General features: G+C 37.8%; 1 protein-coding gene across 3 annotated transcripts in view; it reads right to left on the bottom strand.

Annotated features, from left to right (window-relative positions):
* The window catches only part of SLC10A7 (solute carrier family 10 member 7), a 258,184-nt gene that overhangs the window by 25,179 nt on the left and 210,305 nt on the right, over window positions 1-22,700 (bottom strand). For all 3 annotated transcript variants that reach the window (XM_025385398.1, XM_025385397.1, XM_025385396.1), the window contains 3 exons: window positions 14,250-14,415; window positions 13,192-13,243; window positions 4,488-4,561 (listed from right to left, as the gene is read on the bottom strand). In XM_025385398.1, coding sequence (XP_025241183.1) covers window positions 4,488-4,561; window positions 13,192-13,243; window positions 14,250-14,415 — 292 coding nt within the window. The remainder of the gene's footprint in view (window positions 1-4,487; window positions 4,562-13,191; window positions 13,244-14,249; window positions 14,416-22,700) is intronic.

The raw sequence follows: 22,700 nt of genomic DNA on the forward strand, positions 1-22,700 counted from the left end.
CTACAGGCGCCCGCCACCTCGCCCGGCTAGTTTTTTGTATTTCTTAATAGAGACGGGGTTTCACCCTGTTAGCCAGGATGGTCTCGATCTCCTGACCTCGTGATCCGCCCGTCTCGGCCTCCCAAAGTGCTGGGATTACAGGCTTGAGCCACCGCGCCCGGCCTATACCAGCTTTTGATGAAAGAACTGTAACAGGAATCCAGACTAGAATCAGGGATGTGCTCTTTATCCTGTGTCTACCAGAAAGCTATATTCTTTTAGCCTAATGCATAGTTTCTTGTCGTAGTTCAGCTGTGTAACTGAAACTAGACCCATAATTAAGTATATATAAACAATGTAAGAAATAGTTGCCTTGATTTGCCTTTGTACACAAATGTCTGCAAATGGCAAGATATACAGTGGACTTTTAATAAGCATTGATGATGATATTCTATTTAATATTTAATTAGCATTCATTCAATTCAGAAGTACTTTTGGAAATAAGAAATTTGGAGTCTTGCCATTGACTGCCAGTAGTCAGCTGACATACTCTGAGGTTATGTACTTTCAGTTTGCTATTTAAAAACATTAAAAACTAACACAAACATGTTTAACTTAAGGACCTCAAATGTCCTGAAACATTTGCTTGCTAAATGTAGTGAGAAAGTTTTCTGCATATATTGGAACTCTAAAAAAGCAAAGTGATTTGAATACTCAAGAGAAAAAGATAAATAAGATGAAAGTAAAATGCCAATTCCACAGGATATCTTGGATCTAATTTCTTTCTTGATGAGATCTATTGACTGACTGTGCACTGAGCCATTATTAACTAGGATACAAGCTGTTCTTCAATCTCTGCTATGTAAAGTATCTTTTCATTATTACATAAAAATTGTCATCAAACTAAAGAATAATTTGGGAGAGTTCATGGCTTTTATGGCAACCCACAGCAAGTGATGCTGTCTTGACAAAATATAAAATTACCTCCAACCCTGAGCTGAAACTATAGGAGAGCAGCAAACAAGCCCTGTAGTATTGTTTTAGATGAAGCACAGTGATAGCTCTGCACTTCCTTCAGGCCTCCTCTTTCTTCCTGAACGAACTCCAGGGAATGGCATCATGTCAGACTTTCCAGATGGATTATGTGAAGCCATAGCTCAATGTCATTTTCAATAGGAAGCCTCATAATTAAAGGTCAAATAGTCACTTCATCTGCAATCAATCAATAGAAAAAGTACTAATACGAAGAACTAATCAATCAATGGCAAATGCACTAATAAAAGCAATGAATCAAATTCAGCATGTGTGTAGATGCAAGTACAAGGAAGAGATCGAGATAGGGCAAAAGCAAGAACAATAAAATAAATCGAAGGTGTATATAAGAGAATACTCAGAAAGCTTCTCAAGCAAGAGTTTTCATCTTTGGTTTATTAGTTACATGGTTGCCTTTTGGCCTGCAATGATTTATTCTTAAATACAAATACTAGATATGATAATGAATGGTATTTTATATTTCACTTAATGTATTCTATGTGAGATGTTAAAGATGTATCTACACATATATACACACATATATATAAAATTAGAAGAAATACTATGACAGTGACTGCAAAGGGAAAGATGCATTTTTAAAGTGCTAAATAGGTGTATTATAATCTGTTATATTTCATCTTTGGCCAGCAGTGAGAGAAAATATAACTCTAAGTGATATTACCTAAAATTTCCCCTTGCTTTCTGGACTATGAAGTCCTCATACTCCTTGTGATGTTCTTGCACTTCCGTGCAGGGATGTTGATATTGTGGAGGCTGTGCGTGTATGGGATCAAGTGGCATGTGGGAAATCTCTATACCTTCCACTCAATCTTGCTGTGAGCCTTAAACTGCTTTTCAAAATATAAAGTTTATTAAAAATAAAAATAAACAAAAAATAATTTCCATTAGGACTATTATCAGCCTATATCTCAGGTCACTGTCATGGCCTATCCTCTGTACCAGAGATGTCAGGTCACCAGTAGAGGGTCACATGCATTGGATGTTGTGAAAATGGATACAGCACATTTATAGTGCTTACCCAGAACATTCTAACATTAGCATCTAAACATCCCTTGCTGTATGGGGAAATAGGGGTGATCTGTCTGAGATCTGAAGCAGCAAAGAGGGCATTTTCACAAATACTATGTAAGAGACTGCAAGACAGAAGCCAAATATTATCAAGTGATGACAAAATATTGGAGTTGGAAGTAAAATTACCTAATTTTAGAACCAAGGAAACTGAGGCCCAGGAAAGTATCAGTGGAAGAGCCAGGATGAGTATTTATGTCTTATAATTCCAAGACAGCCTATGTCTATCATGTTATGAAAGTAGCTAAGGATTACATAGATACTACACTAGTACAGCATCTTATTGGAGGATCTATTTCATGGTAGAACACTACAAAAGCAAACAGGAATCCAATTTAACCCAAGCCTTTTTAGCAAAACAACTACTTCATAGCACCTATCTGTTTGCTTGAAAATTAGCTTTTGGAGAGTATAAAGGACAGAAAAATATGACTTTAGGATTAAGAAAAATAAAAAGACAAAAAACCCTTATAGAAAAGCACACTGATCACACCGCTGTATGCTTCTTGGGTATGCGTTTTGCTCTTTGTTCAGCACAACCAGCTCTAGCACAGAATGGAGAAACAGAGAAAACCCTTTTTGGTTTTCCTGACAAAAGCAAGTCCTTAAAAGTATCCAGAACTTAAAGTAAAAAAAAAAAAAAAAAAAAACACACACAGAAAGAAAAATAAGAACAATCTTCAGAATAGAAAAAAAAAAAAAAAAAAGTGGGTCAGGTTTGCAAGCCCATTGCAGAAATGTGGGAATGGTTTCAGCCTATGCTTTAAGGATACAGGCTCATTCGATCCCTGCACTCTGTGTATCTGAGGAGTCTCGCAGCACCTGCATCTGGACTCACTAACTTTATAAAAGTCCCTCAGGTTTTAGAAGACCTGAGACAACAGACAGTACCTGACAATAACACACATGGGAAAGAAGTGTAAGATAATTTCTTTGAAGTCAACAACTAAAATACACTTGTTTCATGAAAATCTACAAGACAGGGGTCAGGAGACTAGAACCTTGGGAGTGGTAACATAGTTGTAACTAACATAGATATTAATAATCAGTAAGAATAGCTATACCTTATAGAGTACTCACCAAGTGCCAGGCAGCACAGCAAGCTATTAGATGGGCTCTCTCATGTAGTCCACAGCAATCTATTTACAGTATGATTATTGCACACATCTTGTCATTTATTGACTATCTGTTAGCAAATTTAAACTTGAATCTTTACAACAGCCTTACAAAATGAATGTTATTCTGCCCCTTCTACAGATGAAAAGGCTAAGCTTCAGGGAAGTTAACTGCTTTGTCCAGGGTCACAAAATTAGGATTGGAATACGGCTTTTAAGACTGTTTCAACTTCAATCTAATGATGATTATAGCTACACAAATACAAAAAAAATATATAATTTATTCAAATAAGCTGAAGCTCTCAATAACAACTGCTCCTAAGGGTTTGTCCAATTTCGAAATCATTTTCCAAGCTTGGTAAGACTGACAGCAGACTATCAGACAAATATGTTTGGGATTAATAAAAACATTATGAAATGTCTTCATTTTCTAGTTCACAGACTGAATTTCCTTAACGTAAGCAGACTAAGAACAACGTAATGATTCTTCATTCTCTTAGGTGACTTGTGCCAAAATGTAGAGAAATTTTTAATATGAGTTTTTGCCATAACATGCCCACCACCCCAAGGAGTTTGTGACTGATGTATATTTCAATAAAGCTTCTGATTACTTAATGACTTTTAATGACTAAAAACATAGATTCCGGATGTCTAACAGGTTATTGGGATAATGCCACTAATTGGATAAAGCTAAGTAGAAAATAGCACTTTTCTTCTTAATCCATTTTTGTCCATTAAATAAATACTTATTTCACTTTTAGTGCTAATCTGATTGAGTTAATGATAACTACATTGTTTCTTTACAGAAATAACATTCAGAAACGAGCATCAAACTAATGTCAATATCAAATTAGAGTAATAACATTATTCCCACCTTGCTCTGAGCTGCTGGAAAATAAGTTAATCTTTTCTGGGGACAATTCTAGGGCCTGCCAAAGCAAAGTTTTTGCCAATTCCCTATTTAGAAGTAGTTTCCACAGCATCTCCACCCCTGCTCTGAGGTTAACATTCTACAATGATAATCTTTTATGAGAATTGAAAACATGATTATAAATTAAGCTAAGTTTTACAGTATTAATTTTGGCCTACAGAGATTTGTTCAAATAACAGAATTTCAAATCTATGATCCACCCTCACTTTGCTACTGTTCCGTATCTAACAGTGTGGACAATATCCCATTCCGTTTAATTTGAAGAGTTCTTTGAATTTCAAAATCATAAGATGTAACTATATGAGGGTAATATATGGTTTTTAACTCTGTGAATCACTTACCCAATGTGAGGGATTTGTGTGTAGAACAGAAAATGATAGCCACTGTGTCTGCTGGTGTGAAACCCGAATTATTCCTAGGGGCAAAAAAAGATTTTGACAAATACTTTTATAAAAAGGCAATTTAACACATCTAAAATCAAATGTAGTACCTACCTTTATGTTAACATCCCTTTGATCAATCCTGGTGACGGTGGTAATTCTACACCCAAGTGTACAGAAGTGTCTGAATTTCTTTTTAGAGAACCACTTCTGAGTCATTTATCCATGAAAAGGAGAACAGTTGTAAAAATGTGTGGTGGAGGCCGGGTGTGGTGGCTCACGCCTGTAATCCCAGCACTTTGGGAGGCCAAGATGGGCGGATCACGAGGTCAGGAGATCGAGACCATCCTGACTAACACGGTGAAACCCCGTCTCTACTAAAAATACAAAAACTAGCCGGGCGTGGTGGCGGGCGCCTGTAGTCCCAGCCACACGGGAGGCTGAGGCAGGAGAATGGCGTGAACCCGGGAGGCGGAGCTTGCAGTGAGTGGAGATCGCGCCACCGCACTCCAGCCTGGGAGACAGAGCGAGACTCTGTCTCAAAAAAAAAAAAAAAAAAAAAATTTGTGGTGGAGGTCGCCTTAGATCACGTATATAATCAGCCCCTGGAGCAGGACTGATTATAAAAATAATGCAACAAGGAACTCTAAGTCTCTAGGTTACTACTTGATGTTTACCCAGTGGCTTGAAAGGATTAATGTATCTCTAAAAATGCTTCTTTCAAGGAGCAACACATCCTTTTGACAGCAAACATACACTTAAGAAATACATGGTATGAACAAACATTTAACATTATATATTTTAGTAAAAACAAATTATCATTTTTTCAGCAGTATCATGTATCAGGTACTTCTCTAATGTCTTTACATGTAAAAGTAACAACCCCAAAAGGCAAGCGATACAATGTTTCTATTTACAGATGAGAAAACTGAGGTACACAGAAGTGTATAACATACTCAGGGCCCATGGTAGTAAGTGACAGAGCCAGGATTCAAATAGAGTCCAGTTCCTAGGCCTGTTCTTAATTACTATATTCTACTATTGTTATATACTATGTTAAACATTTAAAAAAACCTCACTGAGTCGAAACTAATTAAATGTTGTGGGGAGTGAGTCCTGGGAATTGGATGTCATAATCAGATTTCCTGTTTTAGATAATAAGGGTTTAGAAAGCCAAAAAAGTTAAAAATGTCATTGTTATGATTGTGCCCTTATATTTTAGAAACTATTCTTTGCTGTGGAGTCAGGATATCAGGATTTGACTATATGGAGTCTATTCATTCCCTGCTCTGAACTTTGACAGAAGAGTTAGCAAATGGAAAAATGCTCTAGAAACTGACTCCATGTATACAGTTGCAAATATAACAATGTACCTGATTTTTAAGGCTCCCTAATGAAAGAGACCCAATCATTTCCCTTAGTAATCTCATCCCATGGGAGAAAACTCTTCCCTAAATAGATCCCACATCCTGTTTTTCTTGTTGTACATTCACAGGAGGAGAGAAGAGTTCCACGCCCCCCCACCCCCCACCCCCATGCTTCCTCATCCCCTGTGCCTGTGTCTAGAGAGTATTTAAAATGGCCTTTGGTCTCTCTTCTGAAAAGGCATGCATGTTTCTGCTTCCTGACCAGTCTTACTTCTAAGCTCTTTCTTGATAACTTTCAAACTGAATATTTGGTGTCTCACTTCAGTTGAGGATTCCCCATGGATGCATATCATATACTCTTATTGAGTATAATAACACTGGCTTATTGTTTCTACATTTTATTCTCATATTGATATTGTAATACCATTCTTGTTTTTTAAACATTGCACTACATGGCTTTCATATTTCTTCATCCCTTTATTCCTCACAGTAGGCCTAATGGGGAAGGAGTTCCATAACGTTCCGTAAATGCACGGGCTGAGAGATGAAAGCACTACAGATATATATGAGAAAGAGGAGAGGAGAGAGAAACAGAGTACTTTGCAGCTGAAAGAGAAGGATCACCTCTAGCTTGGCAGGGAAAGTAGGAGATGATGATAGAGCACAAATAACCTTCTGGGAAAAAATAACAATTGAGCTGAGCCTTAAAGAATAGATTTAGACATGTGCAGATGTGTGTTTTAGATAGGGGACAGTGAGACTGCAGTATGGGAGTAGAGGGGGCAGTTGCCAAAGAACAGATTCTTCAGGCTGACTTGTGTGCAGGGACACTGGCTTATGATTAGGAGTATTGAGTTGATATGATGGGATAAGTGAAACTGCTGAGGACTTGGGACAGTAGAATGACATGAGTGGATCAATTCTTAAGGAGCAGTGATCACACAGCATGGTATAAGACTGAAGATGGTGAGGCTGGGAAGGAAGCAGGGAGCTCTAAGGGCCTAAAGAATCATAGTGAGGACAGGAGATGGTGGAAAGAGACATGCAGACAGGATGAAAAGGATTTCCGTTAACTTCTGTGCAATAGTACCTCCCAACAGATCAACAGTGCAGGCTTTTGGAGCAAACACGCCGGATTTTAATTCCAGGCCATCCTTTTGCTCATATGTAGAATGAGTATAAGACTCTCTGACTCTTAGGATCAATTGTGGGGATAAATGCCAATGCTTGTTAAGAATGTGGCACAATGTATATGTCGAACACAAGCTAGGGGATGTTGATATTATTGCTTTGAGAGAGAAGAATCAAAGAGAAATTAGAAACTTTGAGCATATGGAACTGAGAGGAGCATTAAGGAAACAGAGAATTAAAGAGGAGGCTCAGTCAGCCTTGGGAAGGAGGCCAAGGAGTTGATGCTGATGTACACTGAATTTGTAGTGGTGAGAAGAACTGAGTTTGTATTGGTAAGAAGGACTGTGTTTGCAGTAGTGAGAAGGACTGAGTCTGGAGTGGTGAGAAGAACTGAGTCTGGAATACTGAGAAGGACTCTGTTTGGAGTGGTGAGAAGGGCTCTGTTTGGAGTGGTGAGAACTGTTTGGAGCAGCGAAAAGGACTGTGGAGTGGTGAGAAGGACTGAGTCTGGAGCGGCGAGAAGGACTGAGTCTGGAGCGGCGAGAAGGACTGTGTGTGGAGCGGCGAGAAGGACTGAGTCTGGAGTGGTGAGAAGGACTGAGTCTGGAGTGGTGAGAAGGACTCTGTTTGGAGTGGTGAGAAGGGCTCTGTTTGGAGTGGTGAGAAGGACTAAGTCTGGAGCGGTGAGAAGGACTGAGTTTGGAGAAGTGAGAAGGACTATGTTTGGAGTGGTGAGAAGGACCGTGTTTGGAGTAGTGAGGACTGTGTTTTCAAGAAATTAGGCAAAGAGAAGAAAAGGGTCACAGGATATTTGACCATGACTATAAAGAGAGAATGAAGACACAGCAGAGAGAAATACCTGATGAACACAGGTCCCCAAAGAGACCTGAGAAGCCAAGAATAAAGAGGTTATCTGGAGCAGGTCATTTCCTATCATATCTGAATTGGAAACAAAAGTGAACAAGGGGAGTGAAAAATATGGAGATTTTTCAGGCAGAGAACGGGCAAGCAGAGGCAAGTTATGTCAGAGATTTTACTTTCTTTGTAAAGTGTGAGCCTATTTGGAGTTAATTCCAAGGCTGGGAATCAAAGACATTAGAAAAGTTTGAAATTGGCAGGTTGTAGAATATGAATTTCAGTCAATTAACAAGGAATAAAAAAATTTCCATGCAGGAGTCAGTGCCCTCCGGTGATTGTAGAACATGTAATGTGATCAGCTGGCTTAGGTGGGTGGGGGATGTTGTCCAGAAACGTTTGTGGTGCTAGGAGCACTTCAAAAACTTTGTCTTTTGTGGTCCTTGTTTGTATCAGCCATGGCTGCATCTGGGTTTATGCATTTAGTTTTCTTCCTAGAGTCTGGCAATATATTTTTCCTTTAGTAAACTTTGTTTGGCTTCATATCTTGTTCTTTTCAAGGTTATAACACATTTCCAATATGTCATAGTCTTTCTGGTCAAGGAGGCTCTGAATTAATCTGGCCCTGGCCACTGCTCATTAGAGCAGCATTCACAATGTGGCTAAAGAGGATATTTGCAAGAGATGCTTACTTGTCCTCTGTTTCAGGTAAAGAGACTAAAGCTAGGGCCACACTGGGAGATTTCTGGCTCTCTGCTCTCAGTAACACTGCTCTACAGTTTTATTGACCAAAAGTCCATCAGTGGGAAGGAGGATTAGAACCTTAAGGCACAAAAAGGGAACATTTAAGGTTAAAAACAATATTCCTCCTCAATAGGGTTGACTTGTACTCTAGCTACGTAGGACCGGAGTGCTGTACATCAGGGAAAGCTGATAGAGCAGATGCTCACTTAACCCTCTGTTCAGGAGGGTGGTAAATTACCATAGCATAAGCATTATTGAGCACTTTTCTAAGCATGTTGCAGCCAGTATTACTTCCTTCTCAGAAAAGCCGTACAAATAGTATTATTGCTCTGCTTTTTCCAAAAAGGGAACTGGAAACACAAGTAGGTTAAACAACTCCCTTAAAGTCACACAACTGGTAAGTTGGTTGCCCCAAATCTTGGTCATAAGTTTGCCTTTTGAGAAACAAAATATTAAAACGAAAAACACTACAAAATGTAATGGGTGAGAGCAGCTATCTTGGTAAATAATCCACGCTTAGACATACTGTCAAGGGGGACTTCATGGTACAAGGTCATGACAAGACCCAGAAAAATCAAGTGTCCTCTACATTATATTTGAGTAGTAATGACTAAAATTATTTTCACTGATTAACATCTCTATTGTGTCTGCTCACATTCTTGAAAGGAATCACATTACTATTTATTTTCTAACTCTACCTTATCTCTTTTTAATATTGATTTTCTTTTTATCCTGTTTTTACTGATTCTTTTGATCACTTTGCCTTCTCTTGAGATGTTTATTTCCTTTTCTTCCCAACTGGTCTTTTTATTCTCTCTTACAAAGCTTTCAATCAGTGTTTTCCACATAATGTTTATTTTGCCTGCCTTTGCAGTACCCACAGAGGAAAACATGTCAGGTTTTACTAGTAGAATCACAGAATGTGGAGCAGAAAAGGTCCTTTGAGATACTTCTGTCTAAGCCCACTATTTTCAGAGAAGGAAACTTCCATGTGAAGCCTCTCCTTTGTTAACCTCTGTACCTGTGTTTTGTCTCTGCTAGTTTTCAGAGAAGACCTCTTCTGTCATTAGTTCAGTGGCACTGAACAAGCTACCCAGGTGCCAAGGCTTAGTTGCCTCCTCTGAAATGGTAAGGAAACTTACCATTAATGATCGTCCCCACCTTCCTTCCCTGCTTCCCTTTCCCACTCTCCCATCCTGCTTCTCCCAGGGCTACGGTGAAAGGCAGATTGAGATATCTGACTGGAAATGTACTGATCAGAATTAAAACACATATACAAATATTTGTTTTCTTCCTTTTCCTTTCTTTACCATTTCTTTTGCCACTCTAATGACAATAAAGGTTTCTGTTACTCTAGTTATCAGCCTACCAAACTTTTTAACTTTTTATATATTTTTAAAAGATGCCCAATTACTGCTTTCCTTTTCTAAGCTTTTTCAATGTGTGTTTTTTTTTTTTTTTTTTTTTTTTTTTTATTTGCAGTTTCCCAAAGTTGCAGAATGGTTAGGTCATTGGATAGCTGACTCTTGGTTTGATGAATCAACTCATTTCCTAGCAAGTGGGACAGAGAAAAGTAAAAAATAATGTATTATAAAGCTAGCAAAGCTAATGCCCAATCTTCTTCTTCTTCTTCTTCTTCTTATTATTATTATTATTTTGAGACGGAGTCTTGCTCTGTCACCCAGGCTGGAGTGCAGTGGTGTGATCTCAGCTCACTGCAACCTCCGACTCCCGGGTTCAAGTGATTTTCCTGCCTCAGCCTCCAGAGTAGCCGGGACTACAGGCGTGTGCCATCACGCCTGGCTAATTTTTGTATTTTTAGTAGAGATGAGATTTTGCCAAGTTGGCCTGGCTGGTTTCGAACTCCTGACCTCGTGATCTGCCCACCTTGGCCTCCCAAAGTGCTGGGATTACGGGCATGAGCAACCACACCCAGCCAGATTTTTTTTAAAGTATAGAAATTCTTGGGCTGGGCGCGGTGGCTCACGCCTCAAAAAACAAAACAAAACAAAACAAAAGTACAGAAATTCTCCAGGCAAGCCAGGAATTTGAGAACAGAGAATGAGGTATATGAGAAGTAATTTAGGCTTCAAATTCGAAGTAAATCATTAGTAGATGATTATGGCAGGGGACAGGGTGGGAAGAGGGTGCAGAGAGGGAGAAATGATCAAGCTATATGCTGTCGTTTATCAAAGAATGTGCAGGTTTGACTGTAAGTCAAGGAAGTTAAAAACCTGACAGATGGCTAGTTGCGGTGAATCCTGCCTATAGTCCCAGCACTTTGGGGAGGCCAAGGTGGGAGAATCACTTGAGGCCAGGAGTTTAAGTCCAGTCTGGGCAACATAGCAAGAGCTTGTCTCTACAAAAAAATTACAAGTTAGCCAGGCATGGTGGTGTTTGCGTGTAGTCTCAGCTAACTCAGGAGGCTGAGGCAGGAGGATCACCTGAGCCCACGAGTTTGAGGCTGTAGCAAGCTATGATGGCATCACTGCATTCCAGCCTGGGCGACAGAGCAAGCCCCTGTCTCAAAACAAAACAAAACCAAACAAAACAAAACCAAAACAAAAACCCTGACAGAACCTCGGTGAATGCAGAATAAGAAAGAAAAGAAGGGTTTTAAAATCACAGATCCTTATGAAAGTCCAGTCTTCTCCGTGCTATAAATTCTTAATTTCAGTTCAACTAGGTGTCACATCTCTGCCACCCATGCCTCCTTTAGCAGTCCCAGTAGTGGCTGCTCTGTGTTCTATTTTTCAAGAAAATTTTAGTCACTAACAGGATATCTGCATCCTACTTCATCCGATAGGAGTGGTTCTGATGATCACTTTTGCCACAAGCACCAGCAAACAAACTGCCATTGAAAGGCAAATGTCTTTTCTAAGGTGATATAACAAACCATTTACAAAAAGAACTTTAAAATAGCTCCTGCTTTCAGACTTACCCAATTAAGTCACATTTTCTCTGTGACTTAATGGCTCCAGGCTTTACTCTTACTTCATAAATCACAACCTCTAGCTTGGGAAAATGCTTCAAATTATATCAATCAATAAGTTTTTATTGACTGTTTACAATCAGCCTAGTGCTATACCAAGTGCTGTGAGAACCAAGTGCCTAATGTGAGGCCTGTACCATCCACTGCTCTGACACTTTTTCAAGCCTTATAAACAGCATAGGCTCTTTCCCTTGTGGTCACTCATTGCTATCGCCTGGTGTTCATGGATTTTGCAATCTGGCTCAAGCCTATCCTTCCAGTTACTATTTCTAATCTTCCTCTACTCCTATTGTCTCACCATATCTTGATTTTTGTATGTGTCCACATTTGCATTATTGCTTCTTCTCCCATGAAGAACTCTCTTGGCATCTCTAACTGCTGAACAATTAGCCATTTTGTATGGCTCAGGTCAAGTCCCCTCATTTCCATGAATCCTTGTTCTATACTCTCTTGGGAAGTGCTTCCTTCTTCTTTGAACTGAATGCAGGTTGGCTTACTGTACCACCCAGAGGACACTTGGGTTATCAGTGCAAGATAGAAATCACCTCTTATTTGTGTCATTCCCTATGGTAACTTTCTCTAACCAAAAGTTCAAGTAATATTTGTAATGTATAATAAAGGTTTGCAATGGAGGTAAGCTTTTAAGAACAGGAAGGAGGAACCAGGACATGGAGAATAATTTGGATATGGGGACTGCCTAAGCAAGGGACAGAAATGAGAAAGCATGAGGTCTTTCCAGGGAGCAGAACCTAAAGCTTAGACAGCACGAATACTAGTAGTGGTTCATGAGACTGGAAAATAGACTAGAGGACCTTGTCCCCCAAAATAAACTTCATTCTATAGGCACTGGATAACCATTAAAGATATCTGAACCAGAGAGCCATTATCCAAAATCTAGTCATTGGAAGCACTATGAAATGCATAACAAAAGCTGGGTGTAGAAATGGAATTAATTATCAGTAAGATATCCATTGAAATAGCCTAGAGAGAAACTGGCAACAAGAGCCTGAATTAAGGAAGTAGCTTTGGGAGCAGAAAAAATATTACAGAAGACAGATCGAGAAATTAAAAAAAAAGTGATGTGAAGAATTCCAGTTTGAGTAACTCTGAGGATGGTGGTTCACTAAAAATAAGGAAAGAAATAAGAGAGAAAGAGGCAGTTTTTGGGAAAAACATGAACTCCATTTTGAATATCTTAAGTCTAAGGTCTTGTTAAGACAGTCAAGTAAAGATATCTAAATAGTAAGTCAAAAGTAGGGTTCAAACTCAGGAAAAACATTACAATGGATGGTTTACACTTGAAAATTATCAGTATGAAGCTAACAGTTCAAGCCAGTAGAATGGAGGGGCCTGCCTAAGCATTTGACGTGGATAGACAAGATAAGGCCAGGGAAAGACCCTTTGTAATGTCTACAATTTGAGGGTGGCAGAAGGGAGGCAGAATGGTCCGGGAGACAGGAGAAAAACATATGTAAAAGGAGAAAAAAATATAAATGTGTGTAGTGGCATAGCAGCTAAGTAGAGAGCACGATTCCTCATTTAGAAAACTAATAACAAGAGATACCAAATCACTTACCTTGTTGAAAAGATGAAAGTTAAAAGCATAAAACTCAGCTGGATAGAAAATACTGAAGAAAAAAAGATTGAATCTAAATTAGCACTCTGAAAGCAGTATTTGTAGCATACTTATTGGTATATTTGTTTTATCTATAGGTTTACTTATATTTGTTTTATCTATAGGTTTACTTTACTTTTAGTTCCTATAGTTTACTTATAGGAACTAAAAAAGAAAAACAAACAAATAAACCAAACAAGCATGCCTTGCTAAACTGAAATAATCATTTAAATTAGTGGGACTCAGTCTGTTCTTACTGATAATATCCCCAGACACAGTCTTTGTTATTGAGGGAAAACATAAAGCCTCTTTAAGATTTGGTTATTTAATTTGGTCATTTTAGAAATAGCTGGTTTATACTATGAATATTTCTAGCAAATATCACAAATGCAGTAGCATACAATATACTTTAGAAAACAAAAGATTCTTTGATATTGCAACATTAGTAACAGTTGTCTTTGGGATTATAGGATAAATAGAACAAAAGGTTGCTTTTTGAGCTTTAGCAGTTTCCTGCCTTTTATAGTCTGCTGCTTCTCAAAATGAAATGATATTACTTTGGGTAAATTTTATTAGAAAATATGATGTAAATATTCATATTTTAACCAATGTAGCCAAGTTATTATGCTTAGAAATAACAGTATCATAAATTATAAATCCTGTTTTTAAATCACAGTAAGGCGTAAGATCAGTTTAAAGTTATTATAAACTAAATTGGTGACACAGTGCTCAATCTAACATTTGCATCTGACAGAAATTAAGGCTTCTCTCATCTGACATCAACTACTGTAAATCAGAAAATGGGGCAGCAGACTCAAAAACAAAGGAAATTAAGATGTAAGTGTAAAGCCGATGTATTTTAAAAGAACAGAATAAAGTCACTGAGTAAATGTAATAGAAAATTAAGCATTCATTTCTAGTCAAATTAACACTAGACATGAATTTAGAGAACACACAGTGCTACGCGTTGCTACTGAGGAGACTGAGGGATAGCCAGGCTATCCCATTTGCCAACTTACTTATGAAAAGTATGAGAACAAGGCTGAATTTATCCAGGTCAATATTTGGGTTAGAGAACGTGTCACAGAATGTTGTGTAGATGATCATGAGGAGTACACTGCTGCTGATAGCACCAAAAGGAGGCTTCTTTCTCTCAAGCCAATCCTTGATGTATCTTCGGACAATCTGAAATACAGAGATCAACAGGTTGCCTCTTTTCAGAGATGTAGGGAGTTGAAATGGGCATCACAAAGTGTTTCTGACAGGAGAAAGACATAAAGGAAAGAGAATAATTTGGTTGATGGCCACAGTGGATTTCAAAGCTTCCCTGCCACACTACTCTTCTTCTGGGGAATTTAACATTTGTAGTGCAACTTCCACTGGGTGTCCATAATGAGAGTATATTTTCAACTGCATTCAAATCCATCCTTAATCATGCCAAATGCTCTTTGCTAGCTGTCACTGAGACATGCCCATTAAGCCTCCCCAAAGTTTATCTCCTCTGCTGATCCTAATGGATGTGTGTAATTATCACAGTCCCTTTTGCCTCAACAGACAATTCCAAGTGCAACTTTGGGAATCTTAAAAATCTGACATCTTCAAGAATTTCAAGACAGTAGATAATCGAAAGTGATCCATGGAACATATTAATATTTAAAATGCTAGCAATGCACCAGAAGTTTTTAATTAAATTATAACTCATGCTTGAAAAGCAAAAGTGCATGTGTTGTGGGAGTTTAAATAATTCAAACTCTGAATATCTAGAGTTTTTGTGAATCCAAAGACAAATGCCATTTGCATACTTTTAGAATTCCAGAATTAACACTTAAAAATGAATAAGCCTGTCCTAACTTTCCTACAAAAGGATCAGTGAAATATAAAGTTATAGAGCAATTCTGTCTTATTTTAAAATCAGGTCATCTGAATATTGGTGATAACTTCTGTTTGGACATAAAAGTGAACCACTCTACTTAAAACCTTGTTTCACTTTTGAAAGAAGCTGTACAAGTCCTATCATAAGGATGATAGCTGAGACATATTAAGTTTTGAATCACTCATTATCCTGCATAATTGAACATGAGAATTCACAACAGGCTGAATTACCATGGATCCATTAGCAATAATGAGGTCAGGGAACTTCTCCTGATAAGGCTGATGGGGTTCTGTCATCATGTACTCTGTCACTAAAAAGGCTTAATTCGCAATGGAGCATATCTTTACAGATGCTCAAGAATAAAATAAACTACTCTCAATAGAATCTTTGAACAATTGGCTGTTGGATCAACTTCAGCTGTTCTCAGGGACTCATGAAGTGAACTGACCGTGTATTAAAGGCAGTCTTGGCAGAAAGCTGACCATTTGGTACCAGGTACAGGTACAAAACCCTGAAGGTTAGGTGGGGTGGGAATAAGTGGAAAGTGTGTTAGATATTAAAAAAATTGTAATTAATTTTCTTTAAAAAAGTAGATCTTGTAATTAAAGCCACACCTGGATTTATAAAATATTATGGGGTTTATTTTTGGGAAGGTGGGGGGAGTATAGAAGTGATCCCAAACCATAGTAATTTATCTAGCATTCATTTCTTTCTTTAAATTTAAAACACAGTGATGTAGAGAGAAATAAGAGCAGTCCTGTCACACAGCATTATGGACTGACATATTAGAACATACATTTTGGATAATAGTGCTATAGGTATCGTGGGTATCCAGATGTCTCCATGATCAGATATGTCACCGGGGGTGGTGGGTAGCTGGTTATTGGAAGGCTACAGAGGGACTTCATTTAAAGGGTCATTTCATAATCTATTGTGTTTGGTAGTATAAAACTGGTAGCTGCCCAAATTTAATATAACTCAACTCCTTTAGGAAATAAAATAAATGGAAATTACATGAAATTATTGAAATTGTTGCTTCCCTTCAATCTTGTTTTAATACACAATGGTTAAAAACACCATCAAAGTTCCTCTCTGCAATAGGTTATAGAATGTATGATCCCAATTCCAAAAATAAGTGTCTTCCTCTCCAACCAGCATTGCTCTCCAACAAAATAAATAAATATGAATGAGGTGCAACTTGTAAGTGAAAACCACTTTAAAACCCAAGACAAATCTGTAATAATTAATCAACTGTATGAGCAATACAGATGTCCCTTGGTATCCACAGAGGATTGATTCTAGGACCTCTGTGAATACCGAATCCACTGACATTCAAACTCCTGATAAAAAGTGTAGTGTTTGCATATAGCCTACACACACCTTCCTGTGTACTTTAAATATCTCTAGATTACTTATAATACCTAATACAACTATTTACACATGTATTATACTGTAGCAGGTTGTTATACTGTATTTTTAAAATTTTGTATTATTTTTATTGTATTGTTATTTATTGTCTTTTCCCAAGTTTTTTAATCTGCAGGTGGTTGAATCCACAGATGCAGAACCCAGAAATACAAAGGGCCAACTGTAATTTGATTGAGCTAATCTAATCATCTCTTTCTTCATTGCAAAGTACTTAGAGTCTCATAGTAGAATAGGACTCCCTCAGTATGGCAAGAAACAGGGTCTCCCAGGTCCAGAATCCTTCTAGACAAAATGTCTTTCTTCTAAACACTCCAATAAATTGATGGTGGATACCTAATCTCAATAAAGAAAAGAACTGGAAAGTTGGGAATGGATAGATGTACAAGTAAAACAGTAACTCTAGGGGAAAGCAGATTGTCTTTCAGCATTTCCAGTCTTATTGTGATATTTGTCTATATTTTCTAAGTAAACCCTTTTATATCTTGCCAGGTTGCACAGAGCTTTTCCATCTTCCTCTAAAATTAAATTCACAAAGCAGCTGCTTTTGCACTATGTAGCTAGAAAGGCGTTAAAATGTTTCATAAACAAAAACTGGGTGAAGTAGTGTTGACATGCCTCAAAGATATGCTTTGGATATAAACTCCAGGAAACCTTATCTTCTCTTAGTTTAGCCACCTACACTTTTGATGCAATCATTCTGTATTTGTCAAGAATTCATGTCATTTTAAAATTCTCCAAACTTCTTTGCCTTATAGAAATCTTTAATAACCTTATAGGAAACAGCACTTTGCTTAAGCGAGATCAACACAACCTGATATAGATGCCTCAGAATTCTCTCTTGGGAAAAAAGAAAATCCAAGATGAGGTGGGAAAAGGCGTTCTGGTGAGGTGGCCAGTTCTATCTTCCTTCAGAATCTATACTAATTCATTTGCCCTCAGACCTCAGAGAAATGTAGGTGTTCAAAATTAAGTGACAAACCCTCATTAACCTGTTTATTTTTCCCTGTGAAGAGAGAAGGAAAAAATCTTCTATAGAAGCTTTTTTATTTTGTTGTCTCACCTTCAAAACTTTGATTTTCTTATTCTAAATTAAATAACAGGAAAGGATAAAGGAAAACTTAAATTTGACTCTCTGTGCTTCTAATAAACGGAGCCACATATCAATTCCTGCATGATTTCCAAGCTGGAAACCTGTAAAAATGACACGTCTTCGGTGTAGAATGTTGATTCACTGAGATAGATATAAAGTATAATACCCATCATCTTAGTTTTCTTAATTTTTTTGTTAAAGTATTTCCTTGCTTTTTGTTTCTATTCTGTCTTTACCCTATTCATAAATTGATTTTTGAGTAAGGATATAGGATAGATAATGTTTCATGTTAAGTGTCTGAATTTTAAAACATTTTTCTTTAAGGTGGTTTCAGTTTGTTTCTTCAATTTTTATCCTCTATTGCACGAAATCCATATAGTTTCATAAAGTTTTGTTTCTATATTAATATTCTGTTGCAATATAAAGTCAGAGATATGAAATCAAATCCAATTTCTATAACACTTTATTTTTATTAAATATTGAGTAGATTCAAAAGAAAACACTTTGCAAAAAAGCATAAACAATAATAATAATAAATGGGCACAATGAACACTTATTATCTACTTCACTCTTTGAAAATTCTTCCCCCCATTACTTTATTTCATTCTCATGAGAAAGGTCACACACTATTATTCTGCTGAGTTTACAGTTGGAAACAGACACAGAGAACCAAGTCAACTCGCATAAAATGTTGAAAAGCTAGGGAGGTGGCTGAGTAGGACTACGACCCCTATTTCCTGAGGGAACCATGGCACAGGAGTTCAGAGTACAGACTCTGGAGCTACAGTGCGCCTGACTTTGAGTCCTGGCTCCAATCCTTACTTTGTGATGTTGGGCAAATTCCTTACTTTCCGTGTGCCTCGTCTGTGATATAACAGTAGTTGTCTTGAGGATTAAGTAATTAAATAAATATAAAATGCTTTACAGACCGGGCCTGTACCTGGTAAATGATCACTATTCTTATTTCCGAGTCTCAGTTTGATGATGTTTCTATCCCTATTTATCAGTACACCTCACTGTTACTTTTCTCTCAAAGCAATTTTCAGGTGAAGCAATGAAAACTGTTCATATCTAATATAATGCTATAAGTGTAAAACTCTACTAGTATTAATAACACTAGCTTCAACTTTAATGGAAGACTATTTAACATGAAAGGCCCATCTCAAACTGAAACAAATCACTAATGGAAAGACCAGAGAATGCATGATTGATAATGTATAAATATGCTTTTTTATTATTAATTTATAGGGAAAAAGTAGGTTTTAGTGTGCTGCTTTAAAAAATATTCAAGTTGGTGGAAAATAAAAAGTGGTAGAATTTCTGTTTCATTGTTTATTTGTATACCACTCTTAAATATAATGCACAAAATAAGTATTTGTCTCAAGCACTTAGATGTATTGAAAAGGTTTGTTGGAAAAGAAGAGAAAATGCTATGATGGCACAAATTTTCTTTCTTTCTAGATTGACAGAGGAACAATCTCCTAGCCATCTATGGAAAGATAAATCTTATCTCAGAGTCATAGCACCTTCAGGGTAGAAGATATAAAACACTTTGTTCTACAAATGAGGAAAGTAAGGCCTAGGAGCCGTGTGTGCAGCCAAGCAGTGAGGAAGACCAAACTACACCTCCCATCAAATCAGAGTCAGTCAATAATGATTTAAACCAAAAAGAAGTATTGTATGGGGAAACAGAAAAATAAAATTCTCTCTCAGAAATATAAATCACAAGTTGAATGATAAGCTTTTATCACTAATAAAAGATTAAGAAAAATATATTCAGCTCATACTTCCTAGTCTTTACTTCTCCCTCTAGTTCCCATTTTCTATTTAACCAGTAATGATAAAACCTCATTTTAAAAGATGCATGTAACAATCCACACAAGTGTTTATTTTCATAATTCGGCACTCCTAGTTACAGTTGTGAAAGTAGCCTGACATGCAGTACACCTGATTCCTCTGAACTAGCACATATGTGTACTGCTAACAGGGGTCCTCAAAGATTACATCACACAGTTGAGGAGATTGAGATTAATCAGGAGATTAATTAAGATTAATCAAGAGATTAAACTAAGCAGACAAGGTCCCTGCTCTTATGACACTAACATTCTAGTTTAAGAGAGAAATAAAAAGCAAAACAACAAATAAACAAGAGGCAAAATAATGATACATACTTAGCCACAGTTTAAACTAAATGATATGATAGTGACTGAGTTGCTACTGGGTAGCCACCCAAGGAGAGGGTGGGGAAAGGTCTTTCTGAGGATGTGAAAGGTGGCAAGGTGTTTCACGCAGAAGGAATGGTCAGTGCAAAGGTTCTAAGGCAGGAACAAGACTGGCATGTTTGAGAAACAGAAGCAAAGTCAGTGAGACATGAGTATAATGGGCAAGTGGGAGACTGTTGGGGAGGTAAAAGGGACTTGAAGATAGAGGATAAGGTAACAATCCCTTTGAAGAATAGAAAAAGGAACATTATAAGGAAGTAGGGTAGGGTTTCTGGTAGGTGTTAGATGACACGTTAAATTTGGCGTCACAAATTTAACACAAGATGAGACCAATGTGTATTGCTTTCTGAAAAGCTCAGCTCAGCTGCTCCAGTAGAAGCAGGGTTGGGCCTTTGTGAAGTAGGTAAAATGGAGAGGTGAAGAAGCTGAGAGCTCTGCCAGGGAGTGAGGTGAATGACAGGCCATGGAATCTGAGCAGCTCCATTGCACGTGTGGACTAGGCAGAGTTGGCTTTAACCAGGGTTGGGGCTTTTTGAGCAACTACATCAAAGGGAGAAAGGGTGAAGGAGCTGACAATATTTGCCAAGGAGGGATTATAATGGCAGACTAAGGAATCAAAGCTGAGTAAGAAGGGAAGTACAGTCATGAGGATGGTGACTGAAAGGTCAGTTAATCTGGGGTCTTGGTGAGACTAAAGAATTACTGAATAGAGTATGTGAGCTTAGTAGGTGAGGACAGGTATGGTGGCTATGAAGTGGGCTGCCTGAGATTGATCATCAAGGTCCAACAGGCCTGCTATAGCACTTTTGTGTGTATTACAAAAATCCCTTCTTTAATATACTTTATTTCCTCCTGCCAGAACAATTTTAATAATAAATATTCAAACCTATGATGCCTATAAGGTGGGCGCACTTCTTTGAAATGCAGCATTGTTGTGTACCACACAATCTATACCACTGCAGGCAGAGATGACCTTGTGAGGCTGTGACTGTAGGAGGAGGTGGCTGAGGTGACACTGCCTGCCCTGGGCACTCCTGCCTGTGGAATGTTCCCCCTTTTCCATGGTACTGGAGGACCTGAGGATCATGCAGCAGCACTTATATGATAACGTCTACTCAGACGTGTGGCTCTATCGTTTATGTTAATGTACCTGTGGGCCAGTTACAGCACAGTTCATCCAAAGACTAAAGTCAAAGGAGGTGTTAGAAATATGGCTTTTCTTTAACATAAAATTTTGAAAAATTTATTTTTTCTTGAACTAGTGTCCTTAAAAAAGATATACTTTTTTTTTTTTTTTCAGATATGTTTTTCAGGTGATGACTAGGAAAGAAGTAAGTCATTGTTATTGAGTACCTACTATATATAGACCTAAAAATATCCTGAACAAATGGCAACCTAGGGAAAATTACTGCTAGGGGCTCCCTGAAGATAAATTCAAATTTCTCTTCAGTCAATCTTTTTACACATCTTACACCCTACTCTTGAATATGTTATTAAGTATACCTATAAATACTAACCTATGGAGACCACTACTTAGGATGAAATTACAGATTAAGTACATACATATATACTGAGAGTTACTATAAGCAAGGAGGTAGGAAAATTAAGAAGATATAGTCTCTGCTTTTAGGAAGCTCATCGATAAATTATATTATTTCCTGATAAATATTATGAATCAAGTACTATGGGAGATGTGGAATTTAATCGAGGTCAGTCTAGGTCAGAGCAGGCAGGCGTCACATTGGAGGGCACCTCTGTACCAAGTCTTCAACAATGAGTAGGAGTTTGCTGGCAATACAGTCGAAGGCATAGAGCAGTGAAGGGCCATGGTCAGGTGAAGGATGATGAGTATGCAGCATGGGAAAAGCAGAGCCCTAAGGAGAGGACTGGTGAGAAGTGGCACTGGAGAAGCAGGTTGGGCCAGACTGTGAAGGGCTTTGGGGCCATGCAAGGAATTGGCAACAGGGAGGCACGGGGATGTTTTTAAGGAGAGGAATAATGTGAATTGATTTGTGTTTTAGGACTACTCTGGAGGGAGTAAAGACATTAGATGGGAATTGGAAGAGACTCACAGCAGAGAGACAGGTTTAGGAGGTGCAATAATTTAGACAAGAGATGATGGTGTGCCATCCTCTCCAGCAGTGTGACCAGGGCTGCAGGGGCCAGGTGTGAAAGATTTCTGAGGCAGAAATGGTAGGATGAAATGACTGCCGGGAGGTAAAGGAGTATGGCTGTAAGGAGAGGGAGGAGGCAAGGCTGATTGGTGGTTTCTAGATGTGGAGACAGGGTGGTGACTGTTAATTCCTAAGACCAGAATACAAGAGGAGGGGCAGGTAGATGCAAGCATATAGGTTTTCTCCTTGAAAAGAGCCATCAAAGAACTGTGGTATCTAGAACACTTAAGAGAAAACAAAAAGCTACCTATACTACCTTTTGACTACCATTATTACTTTATAATTTACTGAATACTTTGCTATTTACTACTGAGTACATGAAGAATGAGCCATCTAACAATTCATCATTCCTTCAGGATAAATGTTTTAAAATTACATACATTATATAACCCTATACATACAAAATTAAGTAACCTATATACAGATATTTTGTCTGTATGTTTTAAGCCAAGCATTTATTATTAATAGGGGAATTTCCAAGATCTACTATGAGAAGAATATATGAGCTTTAAATTATTAGATGGAATTATTTTCAGAACAAAGAAAATACGTATGAATATAAACTAATATAAATCCACAGCTTAAACTGTGTGGAGATGAGAAGTACAGGTAGATTCAGTTATACCTCTATACAACAAAGCATATCCCTTACTGATGATAGAACTCTGGCTTGTTCATTATTT

The sequence above is a fragment of the Theropithecus gelada genome, chromosome 5 (assembly GCF_003255815.1).
Source record: "Theropithecus gelada isolate Dixy chromosome 5, Tgel_1.0, whole genome shotgun sequence".
Taxonomy (NCBI): domain Eukaryota; kingdom Metazoa; phylum Chordata; class Mammalia; order Primates; family Cercopithecidae; genus Theropithecus; species Theropithecus gelada.